Raw genomic sequence first — 24,381 nt, 5'->3', positions numbered from 1 at the left:
GACAGCTCTTTGGTTTTACCCATGTTGGAGACTTGAAATCTGTGTGATCTGTCTGATTCTGTGGACAGTTGTTTTTCACACAAGTGATTAGTGAGAACAGGCGGCTTCAGGTCAGGTAATAAGTTGATTGGGAGTGTCTAACTGGTCTGTAAAAGCCAGAACTGCTAATGAATACTAAGGGATCAAATACTTATTTCACTCCATGAAATACAAATCAATTAATATATATTCCTTAGATTTATTTTCTGGATTTTCTTTTTAATATTCTGTCTCTCTATGTAAGAATACATCTACCATTAAAAGTATAGAATCATCATGTCTTTATTAGTGGGCAAACAAAGAAAATCAGCAAGGGATCAAATACTTCTTGGACTCACTGTATGTTATTGGAGATGAGCTAGTATCAAAATACTCAAGTGCTCTTTACTCGGGTTAAGTGTCTTCCAATATTCGAGTGCTCAAATCGAGTAATGAGCCCCATTAAAAACAATGAGAGACTCAAGTATTTATCCAAGTGCCCCCTGCTTGGCAGAGCGAGGCTATCTTTTTAATCTGAAAGGGACAGTTTTGCATTTAGGGGGTTAAATTAACCTTTTGGGGGCCAGACTCCGCTCTGTTGGTGGGGAGGGGAATGGGGAAATTATACTTACCAGTCCGGACTTATGTTTGTCTTTACTATCACCGCTCAGCCAATCAGCGATTGAAGCAGGACCTCAGCTGCTTATTGGCTTAGCAGCGAAGCCCAATACTTGAGCCAATACTATACTCTAACAATCATGCTTGCTCATCTCTACATGTTATTTCTCCCAGGACAGCAGTGGACATTGGTTTGAGTGGTAACTGGCTTCACAGCACTAAGACTGGCTTGAGTGGACACTGGCTTCACAGCACCCAAAGACTGATTTGAGTGGACACTGGCTTCACAGCACCCACAAACAACCACCCACAATGTACCCTCTTATCCTCTCCTTTCTCTCCCTATCTCTCTCTATTTCTCTCCCTGCCTTGCACTAAATGCCTACTGTGATCCTTTTCTCTTCTGCACACACAGCCAACTGCATATACAGGGCGAGGGGAAGGTTCTGACATCACATTGGGACTTGCAGGTGATTGGACAATCACAAGGGATTATGGATAATACCTTGTTCCCGCCAAGTGACAGTACTGTACCTAAACATGTTTGTCCACCTGTGCGGCCACCAGGTTTAGTGAATTGCATGGAATTCAATTCACTTGTCTAATTAAAAGCAATGATCCATGGCTGCCTCTTATGCCCCTGACCTTGATCTCTCCCGGAAAACTAGTGAGCCCCCTCCTTGAGCAAAACAACCAAAACATAAATAACAGGGTAGGCTCCAAGAATGTCTTAATGTCTTATTTAGTACCTTTTATATGTTAAATATTGATACTTTGATTATATTTCTCTGTATTTTTATTTTATCTTTCATTAGTTCTCTTAAGAGACGATGGTTAACCAAAGCAATGTCGTAGAGTTTGTCCTTCTTGGTTTTCCCGGTGTCACTGGAAAATTTCAAATTGCCGTTTCTTTGAGCTTCTTTGTAATCTACAATATCGCTTTGTTCTCAAATGGTATAGCCCTGATTCTGATCATTCATCAAGCTCACCTGCACCAACCCATGTACATCATCGTTGCAAATCTTGCTCTTTCCGACCTCATATTTGACACTTTGACCTTACCGAAAATCATTGCCAAGTATTGGTTCGGTGATGGCTCCTTGTCCTTTCTGACTTGTTTTTTTCAGATGTTTTTTGTCCATAATTTGGGCTCCCTAGATTCCCTTACTATCATGATGATGGCCATTGACCGCTTTGTTGCCATTTGTAGACCTCTACATTACAGCTCCATCATCACCAACAAAGTGGTCATGGTGATCTGCTTTATATTTTGGTTGATCGCCTCACTGATCGGTCTTGCCATTGCAATCATGGGGGCCCTTCTGCCATACTGTGGACCAAATAAAATAAAGAACTGTTTCTGTGCCTTCTCATCTGTAGTAGGTTTATCCTGTGTAGACCCCCTCCCCACCAGACATATAGCATTTACTATTGGCCTTATTACCCACCTTCTTCCATTGTCGTTCATTATATTCTCCTATATATTCATCATCAAGAAAATTCGAAAAATGGCCCATGTGGAAAATTGGCATAAAGTATTTTATACATGCACCACTCACTGGATTGTTATTTTCCTGTACTTTGTACCCAGGCTGTCGGTGTATACCTACAATCAGTTTCAGGTCACTTTTGATGCCGATGTCACTGTTTTGCTCATCTGCATTTACACTTTTGTGCCACATTTTACAAGTCCCATCATCTACTGTCTGAGAACCAAGGAAATAAAAGAAAATGTGAAAAAAATCTTAAAAAAAACTATCTCAGTCAATGGAAAAATGAGAGACTGCAACATTTTAACTTAAAGCGTAACTATAATTTCAGTAGCCAAAAAATGAAATTCCTCAAATAAAAAGCCCATGTGTTACCCTTTAAAAAGAGCCCTAAACTGCGTTAATAGTGTGTATGCTCGCTGAGATATCCCCAGTTGTTTGGCTCAGAAGAATAAATTAATTTTTCTTCTGGCTGAGAGAAAGTGGGCGTGGCCTATCCCTTATCTCCCTGGCTGCATCTCTCTATCCACTGAGCAGCAACTTAGCAGATGTATCACACATAGCAGGATTAGATACAGCCCCAGTATACAGTATCACAATGTAAGATTAGATACAGAGCACAAGCCAATGGTATCACACACAGTGGGATTAGATACAGTCATCTGCTCTCATTACACTGTAGGATAATGTCAGCCAGACAGGGGGAGGACCTGCTGCAGACATCTGATAGTGAATGTTATATGTACTATGGAAGGACTACAGCTGTGTTGTGCTGGGACTTGTAGTCCTCCCCTCAGTGACTCACCCACTCTCCCTCATGCAGTACATTGGAGTCATGGTGGCATGTGCCTCCTGGGTGAAGCACTGGAAACACTTGTCCCTCCATCCATCTCCTCCCCTGCGCTGCTCCTCACACACAACACCCTCAGCTCTGCTAAGTCACCTCTATGAGTGGAGGGGGGAGAACGTGCTGCTAGAAGGGGGGGAGGAGGCTTTGTTTCTGTTTCTCTCTGTGTCAGGGCTGTTATCTGATCCTCCTGTCTCAGTCCGTACACTCAGGACGGATCTCCAGGGAGGGGGTGTGTCCAGCAGGAATGCAGAAATAAGTCAGAGCCAGACAGAGTTGTAAGGGCATAATCAGCCTTATGTATTTAAAAAACTGTTCATTTTAGGTTATTAATGTATATTGCAAAAATTGTTATCATGACCTAAGCTAACTAAAACTGAAAGGTCAAAATATTTTATAGTTACACTTTAGGAATATTTCACATTAAACATGTAATGGGTCTATGGCAATCAATCAATAAATATTTTGGGGAAATTTATTAAGCGGCGCACTGGCCAGGGCCCACTTGCGAATAAATTTGTTCGCAAACGTTCGATTTGTAAATAATTTATTTATAAGTGGCCTCTCTGTGCCACTTGAAGCTGGCGGAGGTTTCACTTTGTTCGCACAGATGGGCTCCATGTGCACGGGATTTATTTAGAGGCAATGCGCCTCTACATAAATCCACAGAGCTCCGATGCTGCGGGGACATTTGTAAGCATGGTGTAAAAATATGTGTAATTGTGTAATATGTGCATATGTGTAATTAATATAATTAGAGTAATTATGTGTAATATGTATGTATGTGTATTAATATCTCCATCAAATATACAAAATTATAGATAAACCGAATGTGCAAGAAAGAACTCTAGTGAAAAAAAAACTTGCTAACAATGAAAAATACATACATACAGCTAAAGAACACTGAAGTCTTTCATAAGTAAAGTAGGTAAAAAAGTTAGGTGAGAGGGGGAAAGAGTCTCAGGGAGTTTGCTGTTTCTTTTACTAGAGTTAGAGAATGATCCAAAATGCTGACCAGGAGTGTGTGCGGTGGCCCGGTGTGCTGAGGTGTTATGCAGCAGGTGGGCTCTGGTATTTCTAATGGGGCACTTGTCACGGTGGCCAGGAGTGGTGTTACCCAACCTTAGACATGCAGGCACTGACTGACACTTGTAAAGGGGTAGCACCGGTGTGGGTACGGGTGAAACGGAAGAAGCTTGAAGGTGGTGCGTAAGCTAGTGACTAGAGGAGTAGAGGCAGAAATAGTAGTAGTAAGGCTTAGGTCTAGGTATGGGGGATGTCTTGGGGAGCCTTTTCCAAGGTAGAGGTGTACTTTGCCGGGATTAGTGTAGGTCAAAGTGGTAGTGACTCTCCTTAAGGAGAGCCCATCATAAAGACATGTGGAGACTTGCAGACCATTGCTGCTCCACTGAGAATTCTGGGAAGAAAGGATATGCAAAGTAGCTCTCACACCTCTTAAGCAAAATTATGTCCCGTCAAGTCTGACTCAGTCAAGGAGCTTTAGAACATTGACTGGGGATTTTATGCCAAGCCAAACAATCTCTCCAAAAGGAAAGATTTCCTATCTGCAGACAGCTGTTTGGGGTTTTTTGCCCCTCATCAGTGCAGAGCAGGTTGTTGGCTGGCTAGTGAGAGGTCTATCGACGTGGGTCAAAGGGGTAGTGACTCTCCTTAAGGAGAGCCTGTCATAAAGACGTGTGGAGACTTACAGACCATTGCTGCTCCATTGAGAATTCTTGGAAGAAAGGATATGCAAAATAGCTCTCACACCTCTCACACCACGTCGATAGACCTCTCACTAGCCAGCCAACACCCTGCTCTGCACTGATGAGGGGCAAAAATCCCGAAACAGTTGTCCTTTTGGAGAGATTGTTTGGCTTGGCATAAAATCCACAGTCAATGTTGTAAAGCTTATTGACTGAGCGAGACTATACTTGAAGGGACATATCTTTGCTCAAGAGGTGTGAGAGCTATTTTGCATATCCTTTCTTCCCAGGATTAGTGTACAGAATAGTAGTCAAGAAAAAGAATAATAACTGATACTCTTGTGTAGATATATATAAATATCTATATCTGACCGCCTTCTGCCCAACCAGGTCAGAGAGTACCAGGCTGGGTAGTTCAAGCCCCAGGCCCATACAACTGAGTGTAGCAGACTTCCCAAGACTTCTCAGGATAGCCATGCGAGATCAGTAAGATACGTAGGCCTGCTACGCTTTGTCTTACTGAGGATCAGTCCCTTGACTCTGGTAACTGTCCTGACTTGTAATGAAGGATTACTGGTGTGGACAAGGTGGTCCCTACATGACGGTTACCCCTCCTGTGGGTTTAGCAGTGCATCATAAAGAAAGGCTTTCTTTTAGCAGAAATCTGACTGTTTCTGGTTCCTGACAAGTACTTTTGCCCTGGGCCGGGCCCGGGTTCTACTGCAACAAGGACTTTCTAGCTTGCTTGTTCTTCTTCCCATAAAACAGACAAAAGACCTACCTCCAGAAGCTAACTAAGCTTATATAGGGGTGACCAGGTCTAACCTCCTATTGGTGGGGCTGTGTAAGAAAGAGAAGAGAGAAGTGTAATTGGTCAAGAACTGTGTGAAACACCTGAGCCCGTGATTGGTCAAAACAGTAAACATACAGTGCAACAGTTAACCCCTAGATTTTTAGCTGTGCTCTTACAAACAATTAGGGGAGAGGGAGACACCAAGTGGTGAAAGTGCAAAAAGGCAGCTTCATCCCTCTGTGTGAAACCAGAGTTACCCAGGTGACATAAGACTTAGTGGACCACCCGTACCGAGACCCTACATGTGTACCACCACAGGCTGCAACACAGAGCACTACAATATCCTGTCTTTAGCCTGACCTAAAGGATTTTCCGAGAAAGTTTTAAGCCAAGGAACGAGATGTTTCTACCTCTTCAAAGCCTCTAAACCTGAACCAAATTCAAGAATTTCAAGGATTCATCACTCCTGGACTGCTCTGCAGGACTACTACAATGTACATGGGTTAACTTTGCGACTGAGCCCTTAAAGCCCCAAGGCTCGCCTCACGTCTTTAACATTTTCTGATAAAATTAAGTTCCCAATTGGCTGGCTTTACGGCGGAGCAAAAAGGGCAATTGCCCAGGGGGATAGGGTTCTTTGGGGGCAGCCTATCATGGTAAATATTTCAGCATCTTGTAGCTGACCTGTACCACCTTAGTAGTGCTTCCTTCCCTCCCTCACCCCAGCTCTGACAAGCCTCTAGCTCGGTATATATATACAGTAATACCTCGGTTTTCGAACGCTTTGGAACTCGAACTGCTTGGTATTGTAACGAAAATTTACCCAGAAGTAGTGTTTGGAATTCGAACTTTGCTCGGTTTTCTAACGTTTTTGCGAGCGTGGATGGTGGGTTGTACCTGGCGAGTTAAGCAGTGGTGAGACTTCACATACAGTACAGTGCTGTATAAGACTGCTGGAGTGCATATACAGTGCAGTAGTAGTACAGGCAGTGTACCACCATCTCCCATACATTACAGTGCTTGGATGGGGGGGGGGACGCTATACAGTAAAGGATGGGTGAGGAGTTGGTGACTAGTGTAATATAATTGATGAACATTTCTTATGTTTAATGTCCTGTACAGTATATAGTGCTGTTCTGTACTGTAGTGATTATACTGAGCACTTATCAGTGTAATAAATGAGGATTGTAGGTAATTATTGGTGGCTGCTGGAACCAATTAATCACATTTACATTATTTCCTATGGGAAGATACTGCTCGGTTTTCAAACTGCCTTCCGGAACCAATTAAGTTTGAGAACCGAGGCACCACTGTATATTATGTTTTCTAATTTTTTAGGGGTATTAAAGAGATGTGGAAACAACCAAAAAAATTCTGGTGTTCTCCCCCCCCCCCCCCACCCCCCATCATTTGAGTAGTAGTGGAAGCTATCTGATAGATGGCATCCATTACATAGCTGGGGCATAGTGTTGGCTGGTAAAATGGCTAAAACTACCCCCCCATTAATACCCCAGTATCCATCGCCATAAGGGTACTGCGAAGAGCCAGGTACCAGCCCAGGAGCGTCAAAAACTGGTGCTCCTGGTCTGGGTGTTAGCAGGTCTGGGGAGGGTCAAAATAAGTGGCCCTTCCCACCCTGGTATTACTAGGCTGCTGATGTTTGTTTTTTTACCTTTCATTGTGAGCCAGGTAAGAAAACAAACAGCAGCCCTTCCCAGCCTAATAATAATAACAGTCCTCCCCACATCATCACATCAGCAGGGGCAGTGTGTCCTCCACATCATTAAACCAGCAGGGGGCAGTGTGTCCTCCTCATCATCACACCAACAGGGGGCAGTGTGTCACACCCACCTCACGACACCAGCAGGACGCCATGATAGACAACACATGTCCTTAGAGTTCTTGTATCACTACTAGGGATGAATACTGTACTATATAAGGACATCCCACATCATCACACTAGCAGAGGGCAATGTGTCCTCCCTACATCATCACATCAGCATGGGGCAGTGTGTCCCCACATCATTAAAAATGCAGGGGGCACTGTGTCCTACACATCATCAAACCAGCAGGTTACAGTGTGTCCTCGGCATCATCACACCAGCAGGAGGCAGTGTGTCCTCCCCACCGCATCACACCACCAGGGGGCAGTGTGTCCTCCCCACCTCATCACAACAGCAGGGGGCAGTGTGTCCTCCGCATCATCAAACACGCAGAGGACAGTGTGTCCTCCCCACCGCATCACACCACCAGGGGGCAGTGTGTCCTCCCCACCTCATCACAACAGCAGGGGGCAGTGTGTCCTCCGCATCATAAAACACGCAGGGGACAGTGTGTCCTCCCCACCGCATCACACCACCAGGGGGCAGTGTGTCCTCCCCACCTCATCACACCAGCAGGGGCAGTGTGTCCTCCGCATCATCAAACCAGCAGGGGACAGTGTATTGTTCACAGCACTCACTGTCACTGTCAAAACAGAACATGGATTCATCACTGAAGACAATACAACTCCAGTCCATAGTAGTCCAGGCTTCTCATACACAAAAATACTGCATATAAAGGTGACGGTGACTGCTGTGAATGGCAGCAAATGAAATCAGTGCCATGACGCTGAATATCCTTCTGCTAAGTGCCTGGAGATGGTGCGGGCAGAGACAGGGTGTGTAATAGAGGGGCCGCCTGTGTCTGAATGGTGCGGGCAGAGACAGGGTGTGTAATAGAGGGGCCGCCTGTGTCTGGATGGTGCGGACAGAGACAGGAGGTGTAATGGAGGGGTCGCCTGTGTCTGGAGATGGTGCGGACAGAGACAGGAGGTGTAATGGAGGGGTCGCATGTGTCTGGAGATGGTGGGAGCAGAGACAGGAGGTGTAATGGAGGGGCCGCCTCTGTCTGGAGATGGTGCGGGCAGAGACAGGAGGTGTAATGGAGGGGCCCTCTGTGTCTGGAGATGGTGCGGGCAGAGACAGGAGGTGTAATGGAGGGGTCGCCTGTGTCTGGAGATGGTGCGGGCTGAGACAGGAGGTGTAATGGAGGGGCCCTCTGTGTCTGGAGATGGTGCGGGCAGAGACAGGAGGTGTAATGGAGGGGTCGTCTGTGTCTGGAGATGGTGCGGGCAGAGACAGGAGGTGTAATGGAGGGGTCGCCTGTGTCTGGAGATGGTGCGGGCAGAGACAGGAGGTGTAATGGAGGGGCCGGCTGTGTCTGGAGATGGTGTGGGCAGAGACTGGTGGTGTAATAAAGGAGCCGCATGTGTCATAAGATGGTGCGGGCAGAGACAGGAGGTGTAATGGAGGGGCCGTCTGTGTCTGGAGAGGGTGCTGGCAAAGACAGGAGGTGTCATGGAAGGGCCGCCTGTGTCTGGAGATGGGGAAGCAGAGACAGGAGGTATAATGGAGGGGCCGCCTGTGTCTGGAGATGGTGCGAGCAAAGACAGGAGGTGTAATGGAGGTGCTGTCTGTGTCTGGAGATGGTGGGAGCAGAGACAGGAGGTGTAATGGAGGGTCCGCCGGTGTCTGGAGATGGTGGGAGCAGATACAGGAGGTGTAATGGAGGGGCCGTCTGTGACTGGAGATGGTGCGGGCAGAGATAGGAGGTGTAATGGAGGGGCCACCTGTGTCTGGAGATGGTGCGGGCAGAGACAGGAGGTGTAATGGAGGGGCCACCTGTGTCTGGAGATGGTGCGGGCAGAGACAGGAGGTGTAATGGAGGGGCCGCCTGTGTCTGGAGATGGTGCGGGCAGAGACAGGAGGTGTAATGGAGGGGCCGTCTGTGTCTGGAGATGGTGCGGGCAGAGACAGGAGGTGTAATGGAGGGGCCGCCTGTGTCTGGATGGTTCGGGCAGAGATAGGAGGTGTAATGGAGGGGTCGCCTGTGTCTGGAGATGGTGCGGGCAGAGACAGGAGGTGTAATGGAGGGGCCGTCTGTGTCTGGAGATGGTGCGGGCAGAGACAGGAGGTGTAATGGAGGGGCCGCCTGTGTCTGGATGGTGTGGGCAGAGATAGGAGGTGTAATGGAGGGGCCGCCTGTGTCTGGAGATGGTGCGGGCAGTGACAGGGGGTGTAATTGAAGGGCCAGCTGTGTCTGGTGATGGTGCGGGCAGAGATAGGAGGTGTAATGGATGGGCTGCCTGTGTCTGTATGGTGCGGGCAGAGACAGGAGGTGTAATGGAGGGGCCGTCTGTGTCTGGAGATGGTGCGGGCAGTGACAGGAGGTGTAATGGATGGGCTGCCTGTGTCTGTATGGTGCGGGCAGAGACAGGAGGTGTAATGGAGGGGCCGTCTGTGTCTGGAGATGGTGCGGGCAGTGACAGGAGGTGTAATGGATGGGCTGCCTGTGTCTGTATGGTGCGGGCAGAGACAGGAGGTGTAATGGAGGGGTCGCCTGTGTCTGGAGATGGTGCGGGCAGAGACAGGAGGTGTAATGGAGGGGCCGGCTGTGTCTGGAGATGGTGTGGGCAGAGACTGGTGGTGTAATAAAGGAGCCGCATGTGTCATAAGATGGTGCGGGCAGAGACAGGAGGTGTAATGGAGGGGCCGTCTGTGTCTGGAGAGGGTGCTGGCAGAGACAGGAGGTGTCATGGAAGGGCCGCCTGTGTCTGGAGATGGGGAAGCAGAGACAGGAGGTATAATGGAGGGGCCGCCTGTGTCTGGAGATGGTGCGAGCAAAGACAGGAGGTGTAATGGAGGTGCTGTCTGTGTCTGGAGATGGTGGGAGCAGAGTCAGGAGGTGTAATGGAGGGTCCGCCGGTGTCTGGAGATGGTGGGAGCAGATACAGGAGGTGTAATGGAGGGGCCGTCTGTGACTGGAGATGGTGCGGGCAGAGATAGGAGGTGTAATGGAGGGGCCACCTGTGTCTGGAGATGGTGCGGGCAGAGACAGGAGGTGTAATGGAGGGGCCACCTGTGTCTGGAGATGGTGCGGGCAGAGACAGGAGGTGTAATGGAGGGGCCGCCTGTGTCTGGAGATGGTGCGGGCAGAGACAGGAGGTGTAATGGAGGGGCCGTCTGTGTCTGGAGATGGTGCGGGCAGAGACAGGAGGTGTAATGGAGGGGCCGCCTGTGTCTGGATGGTTCGGGCAGAGATAGGAGGTGTAATGGAGGGGTCGCCTGTGTCTGGAGATGGTGCGGGCAGAGACAGGAGGTGTAATGGAGGGGCCGTCTGTGTCTGGAGATGGTGCGCGCAGAGACAGGAGGTGTAATGGAGGGGCCGCCTGTGTCTGGATGGTGTGGGCAGAGATAGGAGGTGTAATGGAGGGGCCGCCTGTGTCTGGAGATGGTGCGGGCAGTGACAGGGGGTGTAATTGAAGGGCCAGCTGTGTCTGGTGATGGTGCGGGCAGAGATAGGAGGTGTAATGGATGGGCTGCCTGTGTCTGTATGGTGCGGGCAGAGACAGGAGGTGTAATGGAGGGGCCGTCTGTGTCTGGAGATGGTGCGGGCAGTGACAGGAGGTGTAATGGATGGGCTGCCTGTGTCTGTATGGTGCGGGCAGAGACAGGAGGTGTAATGGAGGGGCCGTCTGTGTCTGGAGATGGTGCGGGCAGTGACAGGAGGTGTAATGGAGGGGCCGCCTGTGTCTGGCAGGACACACGGACTTGCGCCCCCCCCCCCCCCTTTTTTCTATACACTTTTACTATGGGACACACTTGGTCTGTCCCGTTATGTGCTTTCTCCCCCCCCCCCTATTCTTCCTCACAGGTGGTAGCTACCTACCAGAAAGTTCGGTCCAGGCCATCAGCTGATTGGACCGTTGAAAAGTGCGGGAACTAGGAATACAGGAGAAGTCGTCACTGATTGGTCGCTGTCGGCTGAGCGGGAATCCGGATTTGAATTTAAGGAGTTGGTTTCGGCTTCCAGCTCAGTCGCCGCGGATCATCTCGGAGGAAGAAGCTCCCGCCCTCCCTATTTTTTAAGATCTAGGAAACGTCGCGGACTTTGTAGTGGGGGTTTAATCTCCCAGTTCACCCTGGGAGGATAGGATTTTATCTTGGACAATTTTTAATGAAAGTTTTAAGCTTGGTTTATTTAACTGCTTTTTATTTATTGTAACCCTTACAAAGTACCGCGGCCATAAATATTTGCAAAGTAAAAGGTCTCTGTGTTTTTATTGTTAGGTTAAGTTTTGGGGGTGGGGGCTTGCAATTCCGTGGATGGTGGACAATGAAACAGTGGGAGCTGCTAATGCTCCTCTGTACAGAGGTTTATCTGGAACCTGTTACCATGCCTTCATGTAACCACTACTCTCAACATCTCCTAATAGCTCCGTCCGATCGGCCTACATTGCATCAGCTAAAACCTTATTAATAAAGCTTTAAGACCCCATGAGAGATGGAATTATGACATTTGGACTTTCAAATTACAAAAGTAAAAAAAATGTATACATTCTGTAGATTACCAACAGTCTCACTGGTTATATATATCCTTACACATACAGTACGTTACCTATGGCTCCCATCCTATGGAGTTGGTTTAGGTCAGGTAATAATGGCCGTGTGTTGGGAATAATTCTGTATACTATTCTCAGTGATGGATAATAATATCATAGAATCGAGACTTCCAGTTCCGGCGCGTATGGGATGGCAGCAGTGTGAGTGAGCTCCTCCACCCTCCGCTCATAATATCGCTCCCCGCTCTGACTCCTGACATTACCGGCCCTGCCGGACCACATCTCTGACTTCTCTAAGAGCCGAGGAGTCAGAGGCACCACTTCATTAAGCGGGGAACCAGTTATACACCTCCCCATAAGCCCTCCTTCATTTACCTTACAGCTCTGTCACAGGGACACCTAAGATGGCGCCGACACGAGGTGTTGCTGCTGAGGCACACACAGAGGAAACACATACCTCACAAACCCCAGTGCCGGACCTCTGTGACACCATAATACCAGGACTAAATATGTCTTGCAAGGCACTGGCAATTCAAGTCCAAGATGATATTAAATGACATAAAATCCTCTCTTGAGGCCACCATAGTTTCCTCCCTAGCAACCATACAGGGAGATATAGCAACGCACACCTCACAGATTACTGAACTTCAGGAGAGAGTCAGCCTGTTAGAAGATGAAATACAATTTACAAAAATAAAACTACAACAGAATATGAATGTCACAGCTTCATTGCAAACAAAGACTGATGATCTAGAGAACCGCTCTAGGCGCAACAATTTACGTATTATAGGTTTACCTGAATCCATTCCAGCCATGCAATTACATGCTATATGTTCTCTAGAAATTCCCCAAGCCTTGGGTATCCCCGGTCACATTACTGTGGAAAGAGCGCACCGTGTGGGACCCCCACCAGCCAAACAAAAGCAAGATGCAAATCAAAAGGAACAGAAACCCAGACAAGTGATTGTCAAGTATCTGAATTATAATGATAAAAACAACATTTTACAAAGCTTTAAAAAATCTACAGTTGATGTTGCAATTCGTGGCCACAAAATCCTCATGTTTAATGACTACTCCGCAGCAGTGGTTCAAAAACGTAAAGCTTTTGCACACATTTGCTCGACATTGGTAAAAAATCAAATACGATTTGCTCTTCTTTATCCTGCCATACTGAAAGTTTTCAAATCGGATGGTTCAGCCTCTCTTTACAGTTCTCCTGAGGAAGCCATTTCTTCCCTTAAAGATGTAAAGGGTCTCACTCCACCTATTCAAGACAAGCACAAGAGACGACTTTTGGATGGTCCTACTGACACGGTAGAAAAAATTGAATGATTATGAACTCCATCTCTATTCTGTTGGACGCTATGCTGCTCATTAAAACTGAGTATTTTTTCTCTATTTAGCCCTATACATGTTGACTAAATACTATATTAGGGACACCTTGTTACTACATTATTATTTTCTTTAGTCTAGGTAGTAATGCATTTGGTGGTGTGTGTGTAAGTATGTATTTATGTATGTATGTATATACAGTATGTATACTGTATGTGTGTGTGTGCATGTATATGTATGTATATGTATAATTACACCTTGTATGGTTTTAGGTTTACGTACAACTTCTTAAAGTACTAATCATTATATACTGGCTCTCCCTTTTATTTTTATTTATTTATTTGCTTCCTTGTGACAACTCACACATTTCTCAGAAAGGTAGGGATGTGTATGTCTTTAATTTTAATATATACTCATTTAGTGGAGCGGAGGTTGATGTGACCTCTCCACCAGTTATTTCTTTCTCTTTATTTCTTCTCCACAATGCGGAGTTTGTGAATGCTCCGAACATTGGACAATACGAAAAAAGTGAAGTCCACATCTCACTTTATTCGCTTAGTTTATATTGTTAACTGTTTTATTCTTACGTATATAACCTTGAGTTTGTCTGAATATGCTACATGCTATCCTCTTTTTCTGCCTGAAAGGGTTACCCACTATATTATTGTGCTTCCAGGGTCTCTTCTTAACACCTCCTCTTCTATTAATATTTCATGAAATTAATCACTTGGAATGTTAAGGGACTACGTTCCCCATCTAAGAAGACTTCTATACTCAAACACCCTAAGAGACTTAGGGCCGATATAGTATTATTGCAAGAAACACATTTAACTGAATCGGATTATTTCAGACTCAAACGTTTTTGGGTGGGTGCAGTTCATGGTTCACCAGCTATTAACCGTAAAGGCGGGGTAGTTATTCTTACACATAAAAATTTAGCCTGTACGGTATTATCTCAATATGAAGATGATGAAGGCAGGATATGTCATCTTCTTATTGACACTCCAGCGGGCAAATATAGCATATATAACGTTTATGGTCCCAACACTCAGAGACCTGATTTTTTTTAAAAATTGGAAAACCTCATTCTGCAAGATGACAATAATCTTAAAATAGTTGGTGGAGATCTAAATACTGTTCTTAATACAACTGAAGATAGAAAAAGAACTAAGACCCCTACTGTATATACTTCATCAGATAATATTTTATCCAACTTCCTTAATTCTACCTCCCTATCTGATTCTTGGCGTCATCTACACCCAGATGGTAGAGAATACTCTTTTTACTCTCACTCCCAAACGGCCTGGTCAAGAATAGACTACTGTTTAGTGTCACCGGACTCTCTTGGCAGAGTAGAAGACTCTGAAATTCATGATATAGTAATTTCGGATCACTCCCCTGTTAGTTTACAATTAAGAGACATTTTTCAGAAGGAATCCGATATTATTTGGAGATTTCCTTCTCATTAACTAATGATGAATCATTTATCAAACTATTAAAAAAATGGTGGTCAGACTTCTATTCTAACAATGCTGAACATACACAATCCCCAATACTTTTCTGGGAGACTGCAAAAGCAGTTCTAAGGGGCCAAATAATTTCTTATGTGGCTGCCCAGAAACGTGAAGCACGTAAAAACTATCTTCAACTTTCCCAAGATCTGCGCTCTACATACACTCTTTTCCTGTCTTCCCCTACAGATGACAATAAACTAAATGGACAGCAGCTAGACAAGCTTTCGAAATTGCACAGGAAAAACTCAATGCTATATATAGAGATCAATACATATCCCGTTTATTCCGCTATGGTAATAAATCAGGGAAAATGTTAGCTAACCCTGCTAAAGGACGTAGACCTACTACACATATCCCTGCTCTCAAAGATACAGCGGGTAATATACAAAAAGATCCCAAAGTCATATCACAACTTTTACAACAATTTTACCGCTCACTATATTCCAAAGATAGGCTTGATCTGGCTGCTGGTAAGAACTTTCTAGAGTCATTAACTCTACCGTCTCTTGAAACACCTTCTCTTGATTCTCTCAACACCCGAGTCACATTGGAGGAAATTACTGCCACTATCTCTACACTTAAAAATAACAAAGCTCCAGGCCCTGACGGCTATAGTGCGGAATTTTATAAATCTATGTCTTCTGTCATCTCCCCCACTCTTCTTTCTACTTTCCAAACTATTCTGACTGACCATCACATGCTCCCCTCGGGAGATACTGCATATATCAAAATACTACATAAACAGGGGAAGGATCCGACATCTCCTAATTCGTACAGGCCAATCTCTTTAATAAATGTAGACCTAAAATTGTTGGCAAAGATTATGACCAATAGATTGGCAGACATCCTACCATCACTAATAGGCAGCCATCAAGTTGGCTTTATAAAAGGACGTTCTGGTGTCACTAATATAAGAACGGTACTAGCGGCCCAGTCTGGTGTCCAATCTGGGGGTCGTTCCAGCCACTCTCCAGGTCTGTTGGCAATTGACGCCGAAAAGGCTTTTGATAATATCAGCTGGGAGTGGCTGGACATGACCTTAACAAAATTTGGTATCACAGGTCAATTCAAAGATTTTATTTCCACAATATACACATCTCCGAAAGCTATAATTCATACAAAAAGGTACCAGACAGGATTGCCCCCTATCCCCTCTATTGTTCAATTTGGCGATGGAGCCTCTTGCTAGATATCTTATTTCTTCTGACTTTTTCTCAGGCATACGGGTTGGTTCCCAAGTCATCAAAGTTACATGCTTTGCTGATGATACTTTAATATATTTAGATAACCCAGATCTACATGTTCCGGCAGTATTAGATGCCTTAAAATTTTTTGGTTCCTTCTCTGGGTATAGAATCAATATACATAAAAGTCAACTTCTTTACCTAACTCCACATAAGAGGTCTACTTCGGGTCCTGCGGGGGTCTCCATCGCTAAATCCTATATTACTTGTCTTGGAATCCAGATTGGCAGAACTCCCTCCTCACTATATTCCCTGAACTATCGCCCTATAATTAAGAGAATAAAACAAGATCTCCAGAGATGGGAATCTCTACCATTGTCAATTCTAGGACGTACCCACTTAATCAAAATGATGTGTTTTGGAAAACTGTTATATCCAATGCAAACAATACCCCTTTTACTCAAACATTCTGACGTTTCCCTACTCCAATCATATGTCACTAAATTTATTTGGCAATCAAAGAGACCTCGTATTGCCTATTCCACTCTCTGTCTCCCTACTTCTAAAGGTGGCGCTCAATGCCCAGATATTAGATTATATAATTTAGCCGCTCTCTTTCGCCATGCTAAAGATTGGATTATGGACACGTCATATTTCTCCAATATTTTAATTGAGAAAGCTTTAGCAGCACCTTGGCCTTTACCCACCCTGCTACATGCTAAATTACCAGAACTCCCCCCAGAAATTAAGAGAAGTGTTATCTTTAAAGACACCATTGCCACATGGAAGGCGATACGAAAATTATATGATTTACCCTTTTGCCTATCGAAAAGATTTCCTCTGTGGCATTCACCACTTTACCCACCTGACTCAGACAAATTAGATTACTCGGAGTGGCAGAGTGCACACGTTTCTTCTGTTGGGGATCTGCTGGATACTAATTCCAACACTTTCTTATCATGGGATATCATCAGAACACAATTTAAATTGTCTTCATTTCATTTACCTCAATACGATTCTATAATTGAATTTCTTACTTCCAGAGTGCGGGACATAGCAGAAGCAGAAAGTGATATAGAATAATTTGATAATCTATTCCCAACACCACCGGTACATAATTCTTTATCACATACATATGGAGAACTTAGATCACGCTCTCAAAAGAATTTATCTAGACAATTTTTTTTTTAAAAATGGTCCTCCGTAATTTTTTCAGAGGATCTGACCCAACAAATATTGAGAGGATCTCAACTAGTGCATTCTGCCACTCCTAATGTGGTTCTATGTGAAATACATTTCTGCTTTATACACAAGGCTATATATGCCTATATATTCCTTTTTCCAACACACTTCTCACATAAACAGTTGCCCGAAATGTTCACTTCCTAAAGCAGACTTGTCTCATTGTGCCTGGGCCTGCGCGCAAGTGCAGGAATATTGGGACTCTGTGCGGCTCTATCTTTTGTCCACTTGGGGCCATGCCATACCACTTCTCCCTCTTAGTTATCTTTTTCATTTTATTGATATAGACTCTACTACTCCCTCTCCTAAATTACTTACTTCTAAAGGAATTCATTTAACTCTATTAGTTTCCCTGAAATGTTTATTAAGACCCTGGATACTGGATACTCTACCAGACATTTCTGAGGTAATCTCCGCTCTGAAGGAGATCTTTCATTGGGAACTTTTGGATGTATTGCGCACCAAAGAAAATTCAACAAAAACATTTATGTCCAAATGGACACAATTTCTAATTCATGATTTTACTATAGAAGAGAGAGACTCTGTCATTAATCAATTTAAGGACACTGATTGGTATTGCATGGCCGCCCAAAAGGGAACTCTGGGAGCACTCCAAATATCTTAAGCTTTTCCCTTTCTCTGTTAAAGACAATTCTCTCCATTCTATTGGTAGCATATTTGAATATCTGACTATACCATGTTTTAAGGTGATATTATAGGTTACTGTTTTTCTACCTATGTTTTTGGTAAGACTACGTTGTATTGTATATGATAATATGTCTTTTAAGGTTATTACAAAGGCTCATTGTATCTGTATGATGTTGTAAACATACAATCCTTTGTTGCCTTTCTTTTTTTTTGAATATGTAATGAATTTTCAATATGTATGTTCAAATATTACATAAGCCACTAATAAAATATTGTTAAAAAAAAAAAAAAAAATCATAGAATCACATGGATTATATCCACATGGAGGATGCTGGATAGATACAATAGTGAGCTGTATGACTGTAACACCTGGCCTCCCCGGAGACTTAATAAATTGTCATTAATCAGCAGCAGCATCCAGATGTCGGTCATAAGGGACCAAGTCTACGCTGTACACACATACTGTATATATAGAGGACGGGCGACCATTAGGCGTTCTCCACAGAGGCCGGTCACAGAGCCCTTACATTTCTCTTCCTTCTTCGTAAGTTACCCCCAGTACACAGATCATTAGTATACAGTAACTCCGTGCATTTAGATTCTATTGTATATGATTGGTTATGAGATTTGTAGGCAAGGTTTCTTTTCAATTCAGCGGCTGCTGGTTAGAAGGGAAGGACAAGGTCCATGGGTTATGGTGCTGGACCTCCATGGCCCTCTAGAAGTGCTGGTAGCTCATATATATTTATGGCTGGCCCCAATACAATGGATGGGAACCAGTACTTAGAGACAATGGACGGGACCCAGTACTTAGAGACAATGGATGGGGCCTAGTGCCAAGATGGTTATTTTGTATTATTTTGTGGTTGTGAGGGGCTTCCTCTATACAGAACATATACATGTCCCCTATACACACAGGACAAAAACTCAGATTTAGTAGGTTATTACTGAATCGTCCTGTAAAATTGCAGTTTCTGTGTAACTGGGCGGGTTAGTTCCTTTAACTCATCAGTAGCTCTGAGGTGGTGGGTGCCTTTATATCTTTTGTAGCTAAAAGAGAGTAGGTTCCTTTAGATCTTTTGTAGCTCTGAGACAGAGGCTTCTTTACCTCTTTTGTATCTCTTAGATGGTGGGTTCAAAGATCTGAAATTGGTTCCATAGCTCCAAAATGGTGGGATCATTAAGCTCTTTGATAGGTCTGAAAAGGTGGACTCCATTTTTGTAGGTCTGAATTTATAGGTAATGTACTTCCAACAGGGTGGATTTCCTAATTAATAGCTCTGATATAGTAGGTTCCATAGATCAGAAGTGATGGGTACCAGAACCTTTTTGCTAGCTCTGACAAAGTGGAGTACTCTGAGATGGTGAATTCCTGTTTCACTTTTTTAATCTCCAAGGTGAGTTGCTTTAACTCATTGGTAGCTCTGTTGTTATCATTTTTATAGCTTTAAAAAGGTGAGTTCCTTTGGTTTTTGGTAGCTATGATAAGTATGATAGCTCTGAGATGGTAGGTTTCTTTAAGTCTTTTTTGGCTCTAAGAGAACCATTTATACTGTATATGTGAGTCTACAACTTTTTTGGGCTGGACGAGACTGATGAATGGCTAATATTTGGTCCACATTTTCCTGGGAGATGAGAGTTACAGAGGTAAGCAATATATACATTACCCATCTTTATAGTGACCACTATGACTAGCAACTATTGGGCCACATAGCAAACATTTGATAGGGTCAAAAACATCTTAAATACCTTTTACATTTTGTAAAAAAAAAATTCCCTTTAGTGTAGTCAATGATACTTGCAGGGCCACTGTACTTTCCCCGTCCCTAGTAGAATAGACGACTGAGCTAAATTTTTCGTTAGTGTCCAACTTAAATATGAAGAGGAAAAAATTTTCCCCTGGCTAAGATCAACTATGACCCATCTAGCTACATGATCTTTACCATTGGTAAACAGAAGTTCTCAGCAAACCCAGCGTTAGAATAAGAGACAGAGAAGAATTGTATGAAACATTAAATATTCAAGGAGTAATAAATATATAAACAATGGACCCAACAACTTAGAAGGTCTTCTTTACTGTAAAGTAGACTGGAGACTGGAGACTGGGGACTGGAGACTGAGATTTAAAAAAAAAAGACTGGGGACACACAGTAATAACCATAACATTTTCAGTTTGTGGACTCACTGTGGCCATGATGGAGTGGGGCTTCAGTCTAGTTACTGTAGATGTGGACCCATGGCTGCCTCTTAGGCCCCTAAACTTGGTCTCTCCTGGACAACTATGTCCAACCCTGTCTTAAAGCAAAAGATACAAAGTTCACTGAACAAAAACCATAAAGAACATGTAGGCCCCAAAAATGTCTTTTTTTAGTACCTTTTCACTTTTTATGTGACACATTAATACTCTGATAATATTTCTCTGTATTTTGTTTTTTGGGTTTTATTAGTTCTCTGAAGAGATGATGGTCAACCAAAGCAATGTCTTAGAATTTGTCCTTCTCGGCTTTCCCGGTGTCCCTGGAAATTTTCACATTGCCATTTCTATGAGCTTCTTTGTAATCTATAATATCGCTTTGTTCTCTAATGGAATAGCTCTGATTCTGATCATTCTTCAAGCTCACCTGCACCAACCCATGTACATCATTGTTGCAAATCTTGCTCTCTACGACTTCCTATTTGATACATTCACCTTACCAAAAATCATCGCCAAGTATTGGTTTGGTGATGGCTCCTTGTCCTTCATGACTTGTTTTTTTCAGATGTTTTTTGTCCATACTTTGGGCTCCTTAGACTCACTTACTGTCATGCTGATGGCCATTGACCGCTTTGTTGCCATTTGTAGACCTCTGCATTACAGCTCCATCATCACTAACAAAGTGGTTATGGTAATCTGCTTTATATTTTGTTTGATCGCCTCATTGATCAGTCTTGCCATTACCATCTTGGGGGCCCGTATGCCATACTGTGGACCAAATAAAATAAAGAACTGCTTCTGTGCCTTCTCCTCTGTAGTGGGTTTATCCTGTGTAGACCCCCTTCCCATCAGACATATAGCCTTTACTATCGCATTTCTTACCCACAGCCTTCCATTGTCGTTCATTATATTCTCCTATATAGTCATTATATGGAAAATTCGCAAAAGGGCCCATGTGGAAAATTGGCATAAAGTTTTTTATACGTGCACCACTCACTGGATTGTTATTTTCCTGTACTTCGTGCCCAGGTTGGTGGTGTATACCTACTATCAATTTCAGGAAATTTCTAACGCTGATGTCAATGTCTTCCTCACCTGCATTTACACTTTTGTGCCACATTTTACAAGTCCCATCATCTACTGCCTAAGAACGGAAGAAATTAAAAAAAGTGTGAAAAAAATATTTCGGAAAACTATATCGCAGTCAATGTAAAATGATGAGCAACTGCAAACTTTAAACTTTTACATTTTTTTTTTCTTTTTTTACTATTTCACAGCAAAGTAATTGGTGTATGGAGAATTTGGATCATGACAATAAACTAATCTATTAATATTTTGTGTTTATTGTTTCTTTATATTATTATTTGCACAGGCTCTGCGGACCGTGATAATCCTATAGAAACCTCTAGACAATCCGTGATATATAGTGGGGTAAATAAGTATTTGATACTTTCCGATTTTGTAGGTTTTCCAACCTACAAAGAATGGAGAGGTGTACAATTTTTATCATAGATACACTTCACATTGTATGATATTTAAAGAATTATTTAGCATTTTGTTACTGAAATAAGGATTTGATACAATAGGAAATCAGGACTTAAAATTCGAGTTCAGACGTTTCCAGCAGTTTTTGACCAGGTTTGCAGAAGGGATTTTGCAGAAGGGATTTTGTCCCACTTCTCCAGACACATCTTTCAGGTTTTGGGGCTGTCGCTGGACAACAATGGGTTACGGCTCCCTCCAAAAATTTTCTATTGGATTTAGGTCTGAAGACTGGTTAGGCCACTCCAGGACCTTGAAATGCTTCGTATACAGCCACAACAGATTCTAAGGGTTACATTAAACCTGCAGTGGTGGAAGTTTTGTATCCTGACAGAAACAATTTTAAGAACTCACTGGAGATGTCACATGACAGGTGATTCATATAGTTAAAATCACCCAGGAGAGCTGTGGACACTGTGTAGTGACATACGAAGTACACAGATTACACTACTACTTCTCTCAAGCTTTCTTCTATCTCTACCTAGTCAACCATCTCTCTCTCTGCCTCTCTCACACTCTACTTGCTTCTACCTATCTCTTTCTCGACAATGTGTTTGTGTTCAGTTCACTGATCAGTAGCTAAATACCGAGCTGATGGTGCACTCCTGCATATATACTGGAGGAGGAAGTGTGATGTCACAGGGGGGCGGCTTGCAGCCGATTAGATGACTGGAAGGGATTATGGATAACCCCTTGTACTGGTGCTTTTGATGTGATGTTATGCAATTTACATTGTGCAGCCACCATCTTTACAAACTCGTTAAGAACTTTTCAGAAAGTTCAGTTCGGTTCCAAACAAAGGTTTTTGCAAAGTTTGCAATAATTCTCAGTTGGGGAAGTTTGGTTCACTCATCTCTACTAAACATCATTTGGTAATTTGCAGCAAATTTGAAAATTTTGTTGACTATTTCCAAAATCGATTTTCTAAGGGATCGGTTTATTTTAAAAGTGGATTTCAGAGGTCTGTATGTTAGTAACACCCATAAAGAACCACATTTAAAAAAAAACATATCATAAACATATAATACATTTTTGAGTCAGTCTACAGGAACTTTGTAAACCCTTAAGGTTGCTCACAGGAATTAAAAAGCTGAGAGGTAAAAAAAATTACTTTTTTTGCAAATGTTTTTATTTTAATCCAAATTCTCTGTAACTTAGCAGGTTTAAGAGAAAAATTCTACTACATATTTATTATTCTGAATTCATAGTTTTTAGAAATGTCCCATGCGTGGCTTCAGAAATGAAGGGACACCCTGTGGATTTTGGGTGTTTTTCATGCACCATGAACTGACATGCCAAACCATCACAAATCCCTCCTCAAAAGACAGCATTTTGGAAACTATAACCTTCAAGGAATTTATATAGGGGTTAGTGAGAGTTTGACCCCAATAAATGTTTCACAGAGTTTGTTAGAATTGGGTCATAAAAAAAAAATCTGTTTAACTTTTATAATATTATGTTGTCTTACATTTTTTTAAAGTTTTGGCTGCCATGTGGCTGATTATCAGCCCCAAAAAAGTAATATTATGGGATGGGAAATCCATCTTTATCTTAAACTGTAAAACAGCCTCAGCATGGCAGTGGTGGTTAAAGGTCGGGAAGTGGAGCCAGCAGCCTCCACCATGCTAAGGGTTCTGGGGAACATGCATGAAGAATGCATTGCAGCTAAGGATCTTGTGTGCAAAGAGGTTTCTGCACACAAAGCTGTAGCTGACTGACAGTTGAAAACAGAGGTGAAACAGAAGACCTGTGACACACTGAAAATCTGCCTGGCAGGGCCAGTGTTCTAGCCTTGCCTGTTGCTGTACATTAGAAAATCTAAGGACAAGACCACAGAGGGACCTGCCCTTCTGGCAAATGCCAGAAATGCCATATGGGCAGTCCAGACCTGCCAGTGTCCCATTGAACAACTGGCCCACAGGGAATCTGTCTGGTAGCACGGATTACCAGTCAAGGCCTGAATCATGACCACAGGAAAAATAGCCATCATTCCCTTTATAGTGTATTCAAACCAGGTTTACAAACATTTTGGGCAGATTAGCTGATTGTTAGAGTCTGGTGATTATTAATTTTGAAATCAAAATTGTATGGCTAACCGTTAGCTGGAATTTCGGCAGCTCCAACTGGTTATAGCTCTGGCTGTATAACCCAGCATGTGATTAGTTTTCCCTACTACCTGGCTGCACTGGTGACTCATTTAAAGGCTGTCAGAATTCACTGCCCCTAAATCCTTCTCCTTATCCTGTCAACCTGAGAAAATGATGGAAACACCACGGAAATGGACAGAAACAGCAGGGGCAGCATGCATGGATGCCTCTGAGGCTGCCTAATCGCACCATTACGCCAAATTATGGACAACAGCATGGCAGTGATCACACAGTGAAGGATTAAAACAGAAGTAGCATATGAACCACCCCAAAATTTAGCCTGAGACAGCATGGCAGTGAGGACACAGGGAACCATTAAAACAGAGGTAGCATATGAATCACCCCAAAATGTAGCTTGTCACAGCATGGCGGTGAGAACACAGGGAACCATTAAAACAGAGGTAGCATATGAACCACCCAAAAGGGTGCTTGTGCCTGGGGCCTGGGCGGGGGGGACTGACAGAGCCAGCATGTGACACAGGGGAAGGAGCAGGGGTGCGACTTGCAGTCACTGAACGGCCTTGGTTCCACTGAGTGGGGTGTTTAGCACTCATATGCCTGCGCATGCTGGTAGTGGTTAGGCTGGTAGTGGTGGCTCCCCTGCTGATCCTGGCGTGGCACACTACAGTCCATCGGTCATCCGCAGTTTATTTAAAGAACCTCCAGACTTGCGAACATCTAGGCCTGGCCACGGGAGTTTGACTCCGTGAAACAGTTGCTGATC

The 24,381-nt window shown here is 43.8% G+C and overlaps 2 protein-coding genes across 2 annotated transcripts; both read left to right on the top strand.

Moving 5' to 3' along the window:
- Window positions 1-1,250: 1,250 nt before the first annotated feature.
- Window positions 1,251-2,438, top strand: LOC138794000 (olfactory receptor 56A5-like). The gene is made up of 2 exons (XM_069972765.1): window positions 1,251-1,260; window positions 1,462-2,438. The coding sequence occupies exons 1-2, from the start codon at window positions 1,251-1,253 to the stop codon at window positions 2,436-2,438; spliced, it is 987 nt and encodes a 328-aa protein (XP_069828866.1).
- A 17,798-nt stretch (window positions 2,439-20,236) lies between these two features.
- On the top strand, window positions 20,237-21,181 carry LOC138793999 (olfactory receptor 52K1-like). The gene has a single exon (XM_069972764.1). The coding sequence runs from the start codon at window positions 20,237-20,239 to the stop codon at window positions 21,179-21,181; it is 945 nt and encodes a 314-aa protein (XP_069828865.1).
- Window positions 21,182-24,381: the final 3,200 nt, after the last annotated feature.

Source organism: Dendropsophus ebraccatus, chromosome 5, assembly GCF_027789765.1.
Source record: "Dendropsophus ebraccatus isolate aDenEbr1 chromosome 5, aDenEbr1.pat, whole genome shotgun sequence".
Taxonomy (NCBI): domain Eukaryota; kingdom Metazoa; phylum Chordata; class Amphibia; order Anura; family Hylidae; genus Dendropsophus; species Dendropsophus ebraccatus.
The sequence above is the reverse complement of the archived record's forward strand: the minus strand, read 5'-3'. Positions and strand labels throughout refer to the sequence as shown.

What these genes read in the sequence shown, in the direction of transcription:
- LOC138793999 (XM_069972764.1), top strand. Translation starts at nt 20,237, where the DNA reads ATGGTCAACCAAAGCAATGTCTTAGAATTTGTCCTTCTCGGCTTTCCC.